The sequence below is a fragment of the Triturus cristatus genome, chromosome 3_1 (genome assembly GCF_964204655.1).
Source record: "Triturus cristatus chromosome 3_1, aTriCri1.1, whole genome shotgun sequence".
NCBI lineage: Eukaryota > Metazoa > Chordata > Amphibia > Caudata > Salamandridae > Triturus > Triturus cristatus.
Genome location: NC_140583.1, coordinates 505432618 through 505452147, shown reverse-complemented (window position 1 = coordinate 505452147; position 19530 = coordinate 505432618). Strand labels below are relative to the sequence as shown.

Below are 19530 nucleotides of genomic sequence, written 5' to 3'. Positions count from 1 at the left end.
GTGGCACTCAAGCGTAGATGGCGAGGTCAGCCATATTATACATCGTAGTGATGATTTGGATCATGGCCGGGGTCCCATTCCCCCGCACAGAGAATCTGATAGACCCAGAGGGCCGATATGTGGTAGTCACGGTCAGATTGGATGGCAGAGATGTAGCAATAGTTAGCGCCTATGGACCCAATACAGAGCAGGGGACTTTCCTGGCTATAAATGAGACTACCAATGGTTGCCCGCAGCTCTGGGTACACCGCCCCAACCGAAAACCACAGTCAAGGACTTGGGGGTCCTGATCGATAATGCCCTTTCATTTGAGCCTCACGCCATAAAAGTGGCTGGTACATGTTTTGGCCTTCTACGTGGCCTAAAACCTATTCTGGGGTTCTTTGATGCCCCTACCCGCCAATTGATTGTTCAGTCTGCAGTCCAGTTGCATCTGGATTATTGAAATGGGCTCCTGCTTGGCGTGAATGAAACAGTTATTAAAAGACAACAGCGGGCACAGAATGCGGCAGCACACATTCTTTTTGCCCTACCCAAGTACTGCCACACCTCCAATCTTCTCTGTCATCTTCACTGGCTGCCAATCAAACAGAGGGTTCAGTTTAAAACCCTCTGCACCACACATAAGATTCTACATGGCCAGGGTCCCCACATTTTACAGGGTCTGTGCACTTCATATGCTCCATCGCAAGTACTGCGCTCCGCTGAGCTGCATCTGGTTTGCGCTCCCCGTGTGCGCAGGCATAGAGCAGGGGGAAGCTCTTTCAAGGCCCAAGGCCCTGCTCTATGGAACTCTGTTCCATTGGCTGCCCGCAGTACACAGGATCATTGGACATTCAGGAAACTGGTTAAAACCTGGCTTTTCTCTTCCATATAGACTTTCTCACTCTGGCTACCTGTCTGCTAGCGCTGGGAAGCCCTGTTGCTGGGGCAGCAATACGCTCTTTAAATGCGTATAACATAACAAATGGGTCATACTGCTTTATACGAGACCCCATGCACATGTCCAGATGGGTCGCACAATCTGAGAGCAGTACGGGGTAGAACAAGCATGAGATAGGGATGCCCCCTCTTCCCCCTGCTGTGGAATACACCTGAGGGACAGTGTACAACATGTAGCGCTATATGCTGATGTTCCTGGGGAACGTAGAAGAGGCCCTAACTGGTGCTAAGGAATTCATGACAGAATTTGGGGAAATGTCAGGGTTGAAAATTAATTGGCAAAAGTCTAGACTCTTCCCATTGATAAGAGATGGAGACCTCCCTACTGGGCAGGTAAATCTCCAATGGGAACCCTGGTGCCTGGAGTATCTACGGGTGAAAATATACCACTCTCAACCTGACCTCTTAGGGGGAAATATGGGGATGGCTATACAGTCCTTGAAGACCAGTATGGAATTATGGAAAGGATTACTGTTGTCATTAGCTGGGAGGGTGACGCTCTTAAAAATGGTGGCGCTACCGCGCCTGCTATATTTTTTTACAGTACTGCCAATATTGATACCGACAAAATGGCTTACCGACCTGCATTCCCCAACATCAAATTATCTATAGGGGACTGGCCGTAGACGTGTAGCCCTGAAAACAATGCAGTGCCAGACTAGGGAAGGGGGCCTTGCAGTCCCCGACTTTGAATGTTATTACCTGGCTGGGAAACTACAGTGGTTTGCCCAGTGGGTGGCGGATCAACAGACGCATATACGCAAAACTGGACCGTTCACACCAGATTTAAACGTACTATTGAGAATGTTATTGAGAGTGGGCGGAACAGCACTTGACCGCACATGCAAGGTACAAGTGGTATGGGGCTGCTGGAGGAAATGCCCCCTAAAAACACATGTTCGGATCCCTTACTCACCTGATCTCCCAATAACGATACTACGAATACTACCCATGGGGGACAGTGGGAGGGCCTTAGGGACTGGGATAAGGGGTACAGCTTGACTGGGATACCTCTACAGAGTTGGAGAACTTCTCCAATTCGAAGACTTTAGAGAAGATCTGGACCTTCCCCACGGTCACTTCCTACTACATGGGCGGGTGGTGGCGGCGATCCGAGAACACTGGGGGGCGGAAACATCAGGGCTTCCATTTCATGACCCTTGTAGATACAGCATCCCGGCGAGAGGGAGAATTAAAACAGTTAAAAGACTCAATAAAGCAATGGGGAGGGATACCCTACAACTGCTGACTGCTGAGGGACCGCTGGGCAGAGGACTAGAACATCCCTATTGAAGGCAAAGACTGGGAAGCTGTGCTTGTGGGTAGCCACAGGGTCTCGAGAAATGCCAGTTTCCAGTTAATTAATTTATTTATGCTACACAGGGCATACCTCACCCCAGGACGTATCAACACATTTTTCCACAGGGAGGACATGGGATGCCCAAGGCGCGGAGAACTAGGAGCAGAGCTGTTCCATATGCTTTGGACATGTCCGGCGTTGCGGGACAACTGGAAGAAATTACAAACACAATTGAGGCCATTATAGAGAGGTCAGTGCTCTGCGGCCCTTCCCGCTGACTCTTGGGCCTGTTCCCCCACACCTTCAAAACATGGGTCACTAGCATGTTTCAGGACCTAGCAATTATTTTGGCTAATAAGAAATAACAAGGCATTGGAAGGCACCGAAGGACCTTGAATCTCAATATGGGAAAAAGAACTGGAAAGATGGGATGGATGCGAGGGGAGGGTCAACTAAGGAATGCCCATCGGGAGATTGGGTCAGTGGAGAGGAGCAGTGCCTGGGAAGCATTAGTAGATAGTATAAAAGAATCAGATCCTGAATCAGGGGAATCCACTCCAATGGGACCATCTCCTCAGAGGACCCTGGTACAACCTAAACCACCAAGGGAGAGACCCCAAACTGTCCCAGATATGACCGAGGGTAATTAATACCTAGATTACCTAGATGGGAGGCAGTAAGCCTTGGAAATCACCGAACCTAAGAATGGGAACAATAACACACCAATCCCTTTAATATGGCAATGATCTGCAATGGGGAGGGGTGATTAGGAAGGGAACTGACAGTAAGAAGTTTTGTTTAAATGATATGAGCACTTGTCACTTTCATAATTTGGTAAAATGAAAAATGGAGTTTTCATTACTCTGTATGACTCTTAAATACATTACAGTTAATACAATATGTTTAAAAAAAAAGAGGTGCAATAGCAGCTACTTTTGTGTGCTTCATGATAGAATTGCTTGTTCAGAGTAACTTAAATGAGTCAAGCATGAGGACTCCCCTCCTTGCTTCATAGACTATCATGTAAGAAAAGTTTATAAAAGATATCAACGATTGCTGCGGAGAAAAGCAGATGGACCATTTGCTAGAGGGATGCTGAAAGAGAAATCTCCTACTTCAGGCCTCAGGGAAATACATTTAAAAGGGGTAGTCTGTAAATAATCTGTGTGCAAATTAAACTAATAGATCAGGTATGTGTGATGAAATATGATTGAGGTATGGCTCGCCCTTAAGTTCCCTTTGTTTGCTGAGTTTCTAATAATCATGTCAATAATTCTTACTCATATTATTTGCAGGAGAATAGCTCATAATAAATATTAGCTTGTTGTAAAGTGTATGTTTCTTTTTAGCATAAATGTTTGGCAGGGGTAAGTGACACTTGCCAGTTGTTCTTTTCAAAGAAAACGTTGCAGTTTCCTTTTAGAACTTACGAAATCTTCTGGATGTGACCCCAAAAATGTGGGGTAACAAGTCTACTTTGATTACCAGTTCCCTTATTACCATTAGTACCATTTATCTCGGTTTTCATTCAGACAGAAATATGTTTGTATGCTTATGTATTTTAAGGGATTGTCAATGCCGATAAGACTGCAAGGAGGACCAGGAAGTACAAAATTATTTTCAGCCCTCAAAAGGTGAGTTACATGTGACGAGTTACATTTTATATTAGTTGCAGATTACTGCCTTTGAAACAGTCTCATTGTACCTGTCCCTGTTGAATTATTATGGTGTTATTCCTCTTTTCAAAACATTGATATTGCTATTTTCTGGGATAGGAATGTTTCCGCCAAGCTGCTCGACTGCAAATAAAATTAACACCCTGACCTGCTTGTTGGCCCCGCAATTACGCATAGCTAGCATGTGCATGGATTCCTTAGGCCTGTTTTTTTGTTTAAATCTGTTTATTACTTTTGTAGTTTTACATAACATAGTCATTTACAATATACCAATGACACACATTTGTTCATGAAAGTAATCTCATATAACGACAGGATAGTTACCTGAAAATGTTAACATTATACATGAAAAGAAACAATAACATTGAAATTGTGTAGCAAGTCCACGTCATTTCATCTTAGGGGTAAAAGAACAAGCATTAGTACAGAGTAACAACTTATTTGAAAAATATTAAAATGTAAGAGGGGGAGGGAAGCATTCAGGGCAGTGCGGCAGGTGTGCCCAGCAGTCGTGGCTGCTCCCGCAAATCGGTAGAGGGCAGGGGCGGAAAGGGGGAGAAAATACCCACCCCCTCCCCCCCAAAAAACCGTACCTGCTGTTTGGCCGGCCGCCACTCTTCCTGGCTTCTGTTAGCGCAGGAAGCAGGATAGGCTCACCTAAGACAATCACAACGCTGCAATGCAGCGTTGTGATGGTTAGCACCCAGGTTCCCTTGAGCTGCTATGCAGCGTTTTGATTGGTCTGAGCGCAGTGGCCCAAGTCGATAAAGTTGTTATTGTTTTTGTGCTTCTTGTCCCTGCGGCAGAGGCCTAGTAGGCAAACCTCCCAGGAATGTAGTGTGGATAGCCCTGTACAATTGCTCAAGCATGTAGTCCTACCCACCAGTAACGATGGGGGGATGGGCAGGCCCAGAGCATGTGTATAAGATCAACATCAGACAGGTCACAGCGGGAACAAACCGTATCAGTGCGATGGTTATAGCGGTTTATCTTATCTAGGGTGAGATAGGCTCTGTGAAGTAGATCGTATTAAATAAGGCGGAAACAAGTGTTACGTGGGTCATGGGCTGGGTATTCCAGGATGGGCATCCTCTACTTGTCTGAACATGGGCAAGCGAGGTCCTCTTCCCAGTGCGACACAAAGGGACAAGTGGAAGCTCTTTGTCTGTGCTCAAAGATTCAGCAAACCAGCGTGTTCGATGATGCCCCGTCCCCATAAGGAGAAGATATTGGAGTGTGAGGTGTATTGGACGTTCCTGTTGAATGTCTCCCCAGTGTGCACCCAGTGTCTCAAGGAGAGAGTTGTAGAGCAAAAAATGACCAGTGGGGAGACCTTCATCTTCAATCAGAGACTCAATGGGTAGAAGAGAGCCATCGTGGTAGAGTTCATCTATTGTGTGGAGGCCTATCTTGTGCCAAGCAACAAGCTCAAAGAGGTGACCTGTCCTCCCTTGGGGGTTCCCAAGAGTGGGTTGGCTGGGGCATTGGGCTGATTTGTTCTAGTGAGGAATAGACTCCATCTATTACAACGGTGCACCACACGCAGCAGCACAGGACCTGGCGATGGTGTTTTTGAGCAGGGGTGAAAGAGATGCAGTATGCGAGTCAGCCTAAAAGCAGGGGAGATCATGGCAGTGTCCGGCATCTGGAGTCTCGCCATACATCGTAACTGGGAGGCTAAGTAGTAATGTTTAAAGTTTGGGACAGTTAGTCCACCCTCAGTTGTCAGAAAAAACAATTTATGGAGTACCACCCTGCAGCATGTGTTGTGCCAGAATAGTTCCCTAGTGACGTTCAACCGATTGAAAGAAGGATTTTGGTATTTAAAGGGGGAGGTTAGCAAAATAATAAAGCAGGCGGGGCAGCATCACCATCTTAACAAGTGCTATCTGTCACGCAATGGAAAGAGGGAGTGCTCTCCAAAACCCCACCTGCCCCTGCCACAATGAGACTTCCTGGGTAAGATTTCTATCAAACAAGTCTGCAGTCTCACAATAGACACGGATTCCCAAATATCGAAACGTAACGGTTTTCCATGTCAGCTGAGCATTGTTAAGACAGTAAGCAGGATAGGCCTTGGCAGTAAACTCTGTTCCGCTCGTGAAGGTTTTCCACTCCGCCTAGAGCGTGGAGTTCTGAAAAATATCAGAGCAGAGTGGAGCTGAGTTTTTACTCTCTCATGGCTCGCCAACGTTAAATTCACAAGTAAGCAATATCCAGCGCAAAACCACCTCCTGGCGAGATTTCTCAACACGAGCGGTCGCGGCAGGTCACTATAGCTCACGTTGAGAAACCTGCCACTCTTTTTAAGGAAGCTGCCACTCGAGTAGGACATCTGCTCGAGTGGCAGAAAGAAGCTGCGCCCTCTTGCGCTGCTCGTGGTGCCGTTCGGCCTGATTTTACGGTGTGGGACAAACACCCGGTGCTAAAAATCAGCGGGAGCAGCACAACTTACCTCATGTCGCCGCTTGTGGAACAGCAGAGTTCCGTGAACTCAGTCCAGTCCTAAAGCAGGTTCAGGCATAAAGGCACTAAAGGGAAAAAGTCATGATTTGGCCTCATTGACCTCAAGGCCTGAAAGCACTGCGTATTGGTAAAATATGGGTGCTATACCAGGAGGAATGGGGTGCACATCACGAAGATACAGGAGTAAGTCATCAGCATATAACGAGATTGAATGCACAATTCTCACAATGCAACAAATATATTTTCATTGTACCACTTATGTCAAATAAGGTAAAGAAAGGAAAAATGCACAACACACCTCTGAAATAAATGTTTGTATTGGCATCTTGCATGATGGCTCATCATTAGGGCATCATTGTTCCCAGAACTTGTACAAACTCCAAAATTCCTATTTGTTAAATGCTACACATAGCCTAGTACGGCCATTTAATGATTTAAATGATTTGAATGAAGATGTGAGGAAAATGCAATGAGATTCACAATCTAAGGAGTTAATTCATTACCCTGAAAGCGTCGCGCTAATCACTGTTGCCTTTGTATTTCAGTTCTACACCTGTGACAATGTGCTGGAAGAAGAAGGGATCTATGGTGGTAAGCAGGAAATGATCAGACTATTGATTGGGCAGAAATTCCTGTATAACACAATAAAAATTAGTTCAGACTTATGCTTATTGTGCTATTTATCTTTTGGCTGCTCCAGAGCAGAGTTCTTTCAAAAAAAGTAAATAAATAAATATCTAATATATAAATTAATACTGGATAGATAAAGAGACAAATAAAAATGTATAAAGCACCTTTAGTGACAAATGAAAAATGTCCTAGCTTTCGTAACGGAAAGTTTAAATTCTATTAAGGACTCCGAGGCAAGGATTAGGCTTTTCTTTCTTCTATTTATTCAATAGCAGCCTTGGAAAATAACAGTGAACAACAATAGGATTTAATTTCCCATGCAGCCTATGGGAAAAACAACAATGTTATGCAACAGTCCATTGTCCAATCACCGACACTTGGTGGGACTGGCAGTATCCCCAAAAGTCCTTGGCCAAGTCTGCCAGGGCTTTGGAATATGTCCCTCCCAGATGATTGATGTAGCGCACTGCCGCTACATTGTCCATCTTGAGGAGGACACACGCATGAGCACTGTCCTTCATCCAACAACGGACCGCGAAAGAGCCCGCCATGAGCTCTAAACAGTTGATGTGCAGGGAATTTTCCTTGGTGGACCAACCTCCTCCTGTGGTGAACTCGCCACAAGGTGCTCCCCAACCGGAGCCACTGGCGTCGGACTCGATCACCAAGGCAGGAAGGGAACCAAAAATGGCTCGACCGTTCCATGCTTCCATGTGGGAGAGCCACCACTGAAGCTCGTCCCTGACCTCCTCGGACAGAGAGACCTTCTGAGTGTAAGTCCAGTCCCTGCGTAGATAGAACGTTTTGAGTCGCTGAAGTGCCCGAAAGTGCAAAGGACCCGGAAATATGGCCTGAATCGAGGCTGACATAAGGCCGACCACCCTGGCGACACGGCGGAGGGATGTTAGTTGTTTCCGAAGCAATTGCCAAATCTCTTGGCGGATCTTCGCCATCTTCCTGGAAGGCAGGCTGAGAGTCGCTTCCACCGAATTGATCACAAAGCCTAGGAAAGTGATCCAGCGAGTGGGATAGAGGCAAGACTTTGTGTGGTTTATGACCAACCCCAGGGACTGAAGAAGCGCCGCCGAGCGCAGCTGAAGCAGGAGAGTCTGAGGGCACTGATTCATGAAGAGTATGTCGTCCAGATAGACAATCATCCTCATGCCCTGCGCCTTTAAAGCCTCCACCACTGGATGCAAAACCTTGGTGAAACACCAAGGGTCTGACGATAGGCCAAAAGGAAGCGAAGTGAACTCGAAAGTTTGGCCGCCCCATTGGAACTGCAGGAACCGACGGTGGGGCGGGAAGATGGGGACCGTCAGGTAGGCGTCCTTGAGGTCCAAACGGACCATCCAGTCGTTGGGACGCAACAGATCTCGAAGGAGGTGAATCCCCTCCATCTTGAAATGCTGGTAGACAAGCCATTCGTTGAACTCTCGAAGGTTTATCACTGGACGCTGTCCGCCATCCTGTTTCTGAACTAGAAAAATGTTGCTTACAAAGGCCCCGGGCCGGGGGTTGGAGCGGCAAATTGCCCCTTTGCTCAGGAGTTCCTGGACTTCGTGGTGTATCAAGTCCGCCTCTGTGCCAAAGAACCTGATCGGAGTAGGAGGAAAGGTCTGAACTGGGGAACCGAAAAACTCTATGTGAAACCCCTGCACGGTCTGAAGCACCTAAGCGTCAGATGTCAGGGACTGCCAATTGTCCAGAAACAGGGCCAACCTGCCCCCCAAGCAATGACATGAGACAATTATGGACATCACCGTGATTGGCTGGGGCACCACCGCCTCTCCATCCATTGTGCTGGCCTCGGCGACGGGAATGGCCTCTGGTGGGGTAAAAGCCACCAAAAAGTGAGGAGCCCTGGTATTGTCCCCTTTGGAACTGCTGACCTCTGCCGGAGGCTGACTGCGAGAACTGGCCAGCCGAGCGCCCCCTGCCACGACCGGCCTCTCCGAAAACCCGCGCATTGAAAATGAGCTTCACCGTGGCCTGCGCTTTGTCAAGAGAGTTAAACATGGACACAAACTTGCTAAGTTCATTGACAAATGGGTCCCTGAAAAGACCACCCTGCTCCACCTGCTTCTGATGTTGCTAGCTCACCCAACTTCGGGTCTAGTTTGATAAGGAGCGACCTGCGCCTCTCTGTAGAGATGGCGCAGTTGGCATTCCCCAAGAAAGTAATGGCTCATTGGTCCAACTGGACAAGGTCTCGGGAAATGGGGGCACCTGATGTTTTGCCGTCTTCAGCCATATCAAAAATTTTAACTAGTGGACCCGTGATGTCTAGTAACTTGTCCTGGCAGGCACGCCAGGACCTGTCTATGCCCTTCTTCGGGTCATTGATATACTTAGTAAGAAAGGTGGCCATCTTAGCATCAATCTCGGGGGTCACCGTCACCTTCCCTGCTAGGGATGCGCGCGGGCATTCTGACCTAAGGCGTGAGCGGACGTCCTGATCGAGGGGTTTCCAAAGACGACCCGCCACGTACTTGGCTACCTTATTGCAGAGGACCCACTGCGAAGAGCGGGGATGCAAGAGGTCCTCCAGTTCCAGGAGGTCTGTTTGGGTGCCACTCCGGGAAGCCAGGGCCTGGGACCGTTCCACAGAACCTGAGGGAGAGGTGCGCCACGATCTACCCTGGTCAGAATTGCCGTCTGAAGCGCCCTGGGAGTCCTCAGAAGGAGGTGGGATGGCACTGGCTCCGGGGCTCCTGCAGGCGGAGGATCAGAGGGGGAAGGATCCACCGGCAAGAAGGGGGCCTGGGCGTCCAAAAAGGCCTGCCGCAGTCTCTCGAATGCGTCGGGATCAACCCTGTTGGAGTGGGGGCGTTTACGCGGTTTCTCAGGCGGGGGAGTGGGACTCGACTTTGGAGGTAGGGAGCCAGAAGGTCCCGGAGCGACTTCCCTCGTGGGGAAGGGGTCTAGGCGGTTCGCCAGGTCATCCAACCTCTTCTCCAAAGGAGCTATTGTCTCTGAGACCTCCCTGACTATGGAGAAATTAACCGCGTCCGACAGCGGGAAATACTGAGATTCCTCCTCTTCCTCGTAATAATCATCAAACTCCTCCATGCTGCACACAGGAAAAGCTGAGGGTCTGAGGTAAGTCAGGTAAGTAAACTAAATAGACAGGTGGCCACCCACCAGGTAAGAGGGCTAATAGAAAGGGACAGAGCCCAGGTCAAACCACAGGGAGTAAGAAGGCCTCTCAATCAGTTAGCAAAAACTCACAGAGGGACAGCCAACCTAAAGGCTCCTGCGTTAGGCCCCAATCGGCAGCACACAAACCGCCCTGAATATAAATGCGGAGCAAATCAATGCCTGGGAACGTAAAGTGCTGCACGGCACAAATGTATGACAATCCTACCCCCGCGGGGGTGTTCAGCCTCAGACAGATACCGGCTAGGCGTGAGACAGCACGGACGCGGGCGGCGGCGCTCGGCGATGGCCGTTGAATAACGCGACCTCCGCTCGCGTCCTGCTGTGAAAGGAAAACCAGCGCCTGAAGAGAAACCGGGAGGCGCGCCCTCTAGCAGACAGCGGACCGCATGCGCTCCCGCCGGTGTTTGGTAATCGTTACGTGGCGGCATAGGAGCGGGCAAAACGTTAGTGCGGCTGCGTTCAAGGAGCAGAGGCTCCTGTGTACCCACCTGTCGAAAACGGAAGCGGGGCAAGAAAAATAGCAGAAATACACAGAGCAGAAGCTCCCAATCACAGTTAACGCATTTCACCAAAACAGCAGAAAATACAATAAATGAAAATCAAACAGTGAGCTATCGGCATAATGAGCCCCATATAATGGAGCGAAGGCTCCTGACACAATAAAGAGACCAAAGTGCCCCCGAACCACCAAGCGCCAACGTGACTGAAGGAAGGACACTTATCTGAGGGAGGGTGCTAGCAGCGAAGAAAGGGGACGTCCAGCACTTAGCATGGGCAGTTATGGTCCCAGGAGACACCTGATTGGACAATGGACTATTGCATAACATTGTTGTTTTTTCCATAGGCTTCATGGGAAATGAAGTCCTATTGTTGTTCACTGTTATTTTCTAAGTCTGCTAATGAATAAATGCAAGAAAGAAAAGCCTAATCCTCGCCTCCGAGTCCTGACATAGAATCTCAAAGTGTTTGGCAAATCAGCTGATAAAACGTGTGATAAGAGCAATGAAACATTAAGAAATCTTCCTAAAAGTAAGCTTTATATGCAGGTGACTATATTTTCTGTTGACTGTGACATCACAGGATGAGGTTCACTCCGCTAAAAAAATGGTTATGTCCAACAATATCACAGACCTGTCTAATATCTCTTGGTCAGTTGAGCAAGTGATATAGGTCACAGATGAAAACTGCATCAAATCGAAAAAATTCTTCCGTAACCAATATTCGATGAAAAGATTGTTTGTCCTGAAGGCTTTATATACAATATTCAATCAATCAATCAATCAGGGATTTGTGAATTGCGCTACTCATCCGTGAGGGTCTCAAGGCGATGGGTATTGATAAAGCGTTGTTGATATGTATGAAGCAATAAACAAGCAATGGCAAAGTTGGTAGGGCTCACATTTATAATGAGAATGCCAAGTTTATGGCTTTGCCTATGCTTGTTTCTAAAGCATGGTTTAAGAAAAATGAACAAAAAATAGGAAGAAAAAGCAAACGCATATCTTTAGGTATCCCAGTAGTGTACACTGAATTCAATAATGTAAGTCCTTACAAATGGCGTGGTTTATTTTTCAAATACTTGTCACTCAGAATACTCTTAAAATGTCTTTTTAACAAAATAAGAACGTTTAACAGAAAATGCTTGCCAGGGCCTAATTTACTTTTCACACAATTCTGAACTAAAACAAGCTCCAGATATTTGAGCCTCTGCAGTAGTCCAGGGATCAGATCTATGGGCCACCAGGAGATGAGACATCTCTTCAAGGAAAACACTTGCCAGGACCTAATGTACTTTTCACAGGACTCAGAACTAACACAAGATCCCGTCATTTGAGCCTCAACGGTAGTCCAGGGTTCAGATTTACGGTCCTCTAAGAGAAGAGATGCCTCCTTTTCAGTCACACTAATTACACCTTCATCCTCGAGCACCAGCTGAGTGAATGCAGAAGCTGACCCCTCCTCCGACACCATAAAGATCTTTTGTGCCACAGCAAGAGTGTTACCATAGGTGAGTAACATGTTCTTCTGATAGATGCTTCTAACTGCAGATTCCTCACCTTAGAATAGATACCAAAGTAGTACATCCCTTAGTTGGACGGTCTCTGATGTGGACTCCTACCAATAAGTCTTACAAAACTGAGCAGGCAGTTTTCTTACATTCTGCACCTTCCAATGCAGCTCAAGAGCACTGCTCCCAAATTTGTTTGTTTACAGATGATTTCAAATATTTCAGTATGCTAGGGCAACTAAGATGCCACCTAAAACGACAGCTTTCAAGCAATGATACAACTGCAGGAAGAAGATGCTGATCACAAACCTGCATAAGGTGTGTTTTTGGTGCCTGGCTCTAAGGCATATGATAAGTGCTCCCTTATGGACCAGAAGGCTATCCGGGACTAAGAGGCAACGTTATATGTCACAGAACACAGGAAGAAGTTGCAGCCCTTGCGTAGATCCTGATCCCATTCAAAGTCACAGCCCCTAACTCTGTCCCCATTCCTGCTGGAAGTCCTCTGATATGTCTTAAGTCCATACACAAGCATAAAGAAGTGAAGCAGGACTCACCCTGCTTCTGCCGTTTGACTCTATTTAGGTTACCACTGGTGGATCCCTCCCCTGCACTGTCTGTCCCCTTGGTACCCATTTCTGATACTGAATTGACTTTGAAACAGACTTTTACTTTGGCCCCATGCCTGTTCCCACCACTCTGAGAATGTGTGCCCAAGGCAAGCCCGTCTGCGCTGAGCACCCTGGTCCTCATACCTTCAACCGCTCACCTAAGTGCTCCTGTGCCACGATCTCCACACTCTAAAACCTGGCTCATTGTGACATCGGCCCCCGACATCATTGGGGCTATCACCTGGTTGGCTTCAAGACAACATAGCCAGACAGAACTAGTAAACCCAGTGGAGGACTCGCCATTATCCACAAAGAAAACATTGGCTGCTCCTCCACCTCTGCTTATTCCAACAGTCACCTGGAACACATGGCCTTTAAACTTCACATCTCCAACAACACCACCCTGGGCGAAGTCCTCACCAGGACCACTGGCCAATTTCAAAAACACCATCACAAAACTTATCTCCCCCATGGTGCTCAGCTCCAGGATTCATCCTCCTCAGAGACTTCAACTTCCACCTGAAGACCTCACAGACCCAAACACTATCAACCTCATGTGTGACCTCAAGTCTCTCAGACTTACCCAATGTGTAAAGAACCACTCCCACAATGCGGGACATCTCTACAGACCATCTTCATGAACTTCGATAACATCATTGTGGAACAACTATCCCCCTCACCTGGACGGACCACTCCCTGTTTAACGTCGATTGTACAACCCCCCCTAACCTAGAATTGCACCCTCCAAGAACACTCGGATTGATTAACCTGGTACCCTACACCTCTACGGCCACCAACCTGATCTGTGGAGTCCCCCAAGGATCTTTGGTCGGCCCTACACTCTTCAACATTTACATGACTCCACTCTCCTGTATCTTCTGATGCCATGGCATCAACATCATTTCTTACACAAATGACACCCAAACTTATCCTCTCCATCGACAGGTCCAACACCAGGACCATCTTCGCAAACCACATGTCTGAAATTGCCAACTGGATGAAGGTCAACTGCCTGAAGCTCAATTCTGACAAAAGAGAAGTGGTACTTTTCAGAAAGGACACTGCTGTTTGGACTCTGGCCTGATGGCCAGCTGAACTTGAACAAACACCCAACCCTCCTAATCAAGCCAAGAACCTTGGCATAGTGGTGGACAAACAACTGTTGATGACCAACCCAGTCACTACCGTAGCATCATCCTGCTTCTCCATCCTTTAAGCTCCTCAAAAAGATATTCAAATGGTTCCCATGCGACACCCAAAGAAAAGTATCTCAGGCCCTGATAACCAGCAAACAAGGCTGCTGCAATTCTCTCTCTGTAGGTATCTCTCCTCACCAAATGTCTTCAGGTCATCCAGAATGGAGAAACCAGACCTGTGCTTTAACTATCATGCCGCCACTCACATGTCAAACTACCTAAAAAAACTACACTGCCCCCAGTTCAAAAACATACTCTTCAAATATCTCTCAATCTATCTTCTCTCTCTGTCTCTCATATGACCCCCACCGACCAGAACAGCCACATCAGGTGCCGCATGCTCTCCAGAACCCTCCGCTCATCCATCCAACTGCTAGCTAATCCCCTGCACTACTAGAGCTGGTGGTTGAGCTATTTCGCGCCTTGCTCCTAAAGCCTCGAACGACCTCCTGCTGCACATCGGAGCCTCCAGCTCTGTCTTTGAGTTTTACAAGAAACTTAGAACCTTGTTCTAGCGTGTCTATTGCATGAGGATAGCTGCCCATCCGGCTCGTATGTGCACCCTACAGATACACTTAACATAACAAGCCATTTGGGCTATAATGCTAATGTTTCAGGCTTGATCCTGGATCACTCTGAGACTTATACTTATTTTTGCCCTCTTAGCATCGTGCATCCTTCTTGTCCACTATGCTAGGTGGAAAATGCAAGCTCATGGTATGCCTTAGGTGATAGGTGATATCAGTTACTGAATCAGGAAACCATTGAAGAATACACCTGACGCGGCATCTGACTGTGGGTAAGTTCTATTAGTGACGCTTTTCTTTTTCTCTTCTTTCTTTCTCTTTACCTCGTTTGTCTTCTTATTATTTATTTTCACTATAGTGTGTCCTTTGTCAGTGCCCTTAGCAAATACGAATGTTATCTTTATAACTGAGATAAAAGATCAATCGAAACCAGAAGATGACTTGGATTTAAGACCTCGGATTTCTCCGATTAAATATGCTCTACACGCCATCAATACTTATCATCTTGCTGCTAATGTTAACATTTTCTCTGATTCTAATAAAGCACAGGATGATCACATATGTCTTCAACTTCCGGTGAAATTCCTAATTAATGAGTACTGTAATATGCTATGTCGTTCTTTTTCCTTTTGTTGTACACCTTCTTAAAACCCTAATAAAAAAGTATTTGAAAAGTGGAAAATGCAAGCTCAGCAGTCAAACTTCAAGCGTCAGCGGCGCCCAGCATCAAAGTTGCCTTTGGAGTGGGCATGACACTTTGCCCCCTTGGTTCTGCAAGACATTTTGATCTGAGAGCCCCAGTTATCACCCCCCACCCACACCCTGGGAGCCTCTACCTTGGGGAGGCGGTCATTCTTGGCAGAATCGGCGGTTAGAAGTATCCATCGAAAGACTAAGTTAAATACCTTCAATAACACTCTTTCTGGTGGATACTCTATCTGCAGGCGCCTCATTGCCCTCACACCTCTCTGTTCTGTGGAGTGGCCTCATTTTATTTTCTAAGACAGTCCCAAAGTTAGTATTCAGCACACTGTTTCCAACAATTGTTCACACTCCGTGTCAGAGGACGCAGACAAGAAAATACAAGAAACTGGCATCAGACCCCTTGTGCTGATGCCAGTTTCTTGTGTCCCTTATGCAGAGCCATTTTATATCCTCCTCTAGAACATGGCCCAGAATTTGGTTTTCTAGGCCCCCTGACACGAAGGACTTAGTCAGTTGGCCCGCCCAATAGAGAAAATCAGTTGAAGTGCAACCATCCCACAGCTCACTGAGCAGTATTTCAGCGAGATGCATTTCAGGTAACAATGAGTCCTATGATAAATCACTGGTAAAGTTAGTGGGACGCAGACCCTCTTTCAATAAGGAAAAGCACACTCAATAACACTAGGAAAGTGTGAATATATTTTAATTATTCATTAAAATTCGAATCCTATCCTACTGTGCACGATATGATTGTAACTACAACAAAGACAAATGGAATGGTAACTGCAGTGTTTACTACATAAGGTGTATTTGTAAAGCGCGCATTCACACATAAAGGGGGCTATCCTGGTGGTTAATATCAGATGTTTATTGTTACCCAACTCAATTGTACGCATTTTATCGATCTAAGAAGGATGAAGGGCTGAGTAGACCCGCTGGGATTTTAGCCTGTGGCCATGAGGTCAAACACAGATCCCTACAGTGGACACAGTAGTCCACTAAACCACCAGCCCTAGCCTCAAGACTAGACTAATCTTAGCACCAACAGAAGGCCTAATGTGAGTTTCAGATGGTTCACACTCGCATACAAGTGTGAACGATAAGGCTGTATGTTCAGTTGAATAGAGAGGTCTGCTATTCTCCTCTGGCTCAGCCGGGCCGATAAGCTCAGATAGCGAAGGCTGAATCCCTCCTGCCCTCTTTCAGCAAGAGCGGGGGATGTGATTATGCATGGCCTGTCTCACCTGTCAATTGGTATAAAAAACCGCTCTAATTCTTCCCATCCTATGTTGGGCTTATGTAACATTAATGATCCTTTGTTGAATCTTTCAGAATATACAATTAGCTGAAGACGGTTGGTGCCCTTTTTGTCTTGTTTTCGTTCTGTTTGACGTCGCCTTTTGAACAATAACTAGCCGGAAATGTAGTTATAACCTTTCCATTAATTTTTGTTCACCACATAATAACAATTATTTAGAATACAATGGCCTACTCATGTTAAATACTGTGAATATATTCGATCAGACTCGATTATCACCCTCCAAAAAGAAACAACTTAATCAACATGCATTCTATATTTAGCTTTTGCGTTCACATTCAAATGATTAACGTGTCACATAAAAAGGGAAAACATATTATAATCATAATAGCATGACGCCACCCTTCACCATATGCTAACATTTAAAATTGGCTGTTTTTATTGCTTCGAAGGTCAGCAATTTGGAATAGTTGATAAGTTAAAATGACAGAAAGTTGTGCAAAGATGCAATAGCCATCATTTTTAGTGGTTTGATAGATCAAACTCGGATGGCACAGCGACATGTTCTTTTCCATTTAATTATCTTGTGATAAAAATAATCTTGTAATGAAATTGGGGAAACGAAAAAAAAAAAGAAAACAAAAACATTACAGAGGTCTGTGTGAGGGGATAGGATTACACAAAAGAGAAAAAATCAATTCAAAGTGCCAAACATTAAGAAAAAAATAAATAAATTGGGCACTGTTAATTAATTTGAAAATGTATGTGTGTATATCGCGGATCCGTGGCAAAATAGGACATTTAAAAAAAAAAAGATGCGCAGGCTCCCGTGCGTCTTTTTTTTATGAAGTACCTCGGTGGGCCAAATCCCAGGGGCAGTGTTTATTCATTTTGCAGGGGGGGCCCCCTGTGCCCTGGGAACTGCCAGCTTCCCGGGGCAAACAATAAAATGATGCCCGGGGACCACCACCTCCCTGGGGCTAATGTAAGAACAAAGCGGTGGGGTGCACGGGGGCTGCCACCTCCCTGGGGTTTTAAGTGTATTTAATGGTGGGGTCACATGGACCCCCCGGTCTTGGGGACCACCTCCTCCATGGGGCAAGCAACAGAGAAATGCGGGGGCCCACACAACCCCCTCTCCCGCAGCCCCAGGGACCGCCACCTCCACGGGCCTCAAATAATATAATTAAGGGGGTCCGTAGCAGACCCCTGGCTCCAGGGATCTTTATCTCCCTGGGGCTAAAGTGAAGGTTGGAGTAGGACTGCGCCAGAGCCGGCTCCTGCTATGTCCTGGGGTGCCCACTCCAGGGACATAGTTGTTTGCTATGGCTTCGCAGGAGCTTTAACGCTCCCGCAAATCCATAGCAAATGTGCTTGCTGTCAGCAAGCGAGAACATTTAAAATGTTCTTGCTTGCTGAAAGAGAGCACTATTGCTTTGACAAAGAGGGAGCTGCATGTTAGCAGCTCTCTCCCTGTCAAAGCAATACCAGCACCCACAGAAGGCTAGAAGCCGACTGGGACCGTGGGGACCTTGAGGCTCACCCATGGTCCCCGATACCTAAATGTGGGTGCTCTGGGTGGGCGAGGGCACCCACACTAGAGGCACGGCCCCGGGGAATGAGGTACCCAGGCCCAAACTCGGCCCAGAAGGAGGACCCTTCCCTTGTTTTTCTATTTAAAAAAAAAAAGAAAGAAAAATGCCAGGCCCCGGGAAATCGGCCCCCTCCCCAAATAATAATAATAACATATTTTTTTTATGATGGTACCGGCAAGTCGCCGGAGGCCTTGCTCCCTTTTACCACCACTCTGTCAACGCACCTCCTGGCGCACTTCAGGTTGGGGGATGATGTCCCTCTGGCTCCAAAGGATCCTTGGGGCCAACAAGCCCTCTTGTTACCTCAAGTAAGTCCCATAGAGTGCGATTGCTGAGAGGACTTCAGAAGCCATGCCCACTTTCTCCACCACTCAGCAAATGCGCCTCCTGGTGCACTCAATTTTGGGAGATGTAGTCCCGTTGTCTCCTGAGGATCACTGGGGGCCAAAAAACCCTTCTGCTACCTCCAGTAAGTCCCACACAGCGAGATGGCAGAGAGGTGGTCAGAGGCCATGCTCCCTTTTTCCACCACACTGCAAATGCTCCTTCTGGTGATCTACTAGTTGGGGGATGAAGTCCCCTTGAATGATGAGGGTCCTAGGGGCCAAAAACCTCTCCTGTTACTTCCAGTAAGTCCCAGACAGTGGGATTGCTTAGAGGACTTCCAAGGCCACACTCCCTTTCTCCACCAATCTGCAAATGCACCTCCTTAAGAGTACTGTTCGATATCTCCCTTAACTTTAATCTGTAGCTCAATCGTACCGCAAGCACTTGCTTTGATATTATTCGATCCCTCCGGTAGATCTTCCGTTTCATTTTGGAAGAGCATCGCAAAACAGAGGCTATAACGTTAATCACATTACGATTAGACTACAGTAATGCTATCTGTCTTAATATAAACAGCTTTTCTCTAAACAAACTTCAGTTGGGGTAAAATGTGGCTGCGCAACTGATCCTGAACACCCCTAAATATCTCAGTGTGAGAGAAGTTCTTCGAGATCTTCACTGGCTTTTAGGTAGAAAGCGGGAGATTTTCAAAGTGCTCTGCACAGTCCACCTAGCTCAACATGACAAGCGCTCACTGGCCATCAGGTCTTCCTTTGATCTGTGTAAGCCAACTAGGCTTTTACAATCAGCTTTAAGCAGGAAAGTTATTGTGCCAAAATTTCGAAAGGCAAGATTGGGTGCATGCTACTTCTCAGTTGCAGCAGCCAAATTATGTAATGCTTTGCCAAGCCACATTGCAAAAATCTATTTTGCCACTTTTTTAAAACACCTAAAAACCTGGCTTTTTTCATCTTAGGTCTGACTCCCCCGTGGTCTGGGAATTCCACAAAACAGCACCTTGATACCTGCGGGTTTAGAGCGCTATACAAGCTTGTTTTTATAATTTCATTTTCATATATAGAGGTATTTATTTAAAAAACAGTGCACTATCAGGTTACAGTGTCGCA

The 19530-nt window shown here is 46.7% G+C and overlaps 1 protein-coding gene across 2 annotated transcripts in view; it reads left to right on the top strand.

The window, feature by feature from the left end:
- Positions 1-19530, top strand: part of VPS33B (VPS33B late endosome and lysosome associated) — a 613489-nt gene that overhangs the window by 98357 nt on the left and 495602 nt on the right. For both annotated transcript variants that reach the window (XR_014978823.1, XM_085644389.1), the window contains exons 6-7: positions 3809-3876; positions 6930-6975. Coding sequence is in view for 1 of the 2 variants with exons in the window: in XM_085644389.1 (XP_085500515.1) it covers positions 3809-3876; positions 6930-6975 (114 nt within the window). In the remaining variant the exon portion in view is untranslated. The remainder of the gene's footprint in view (positions 1-3808; positions 3877-6929; positions 6976-19530) is intronic.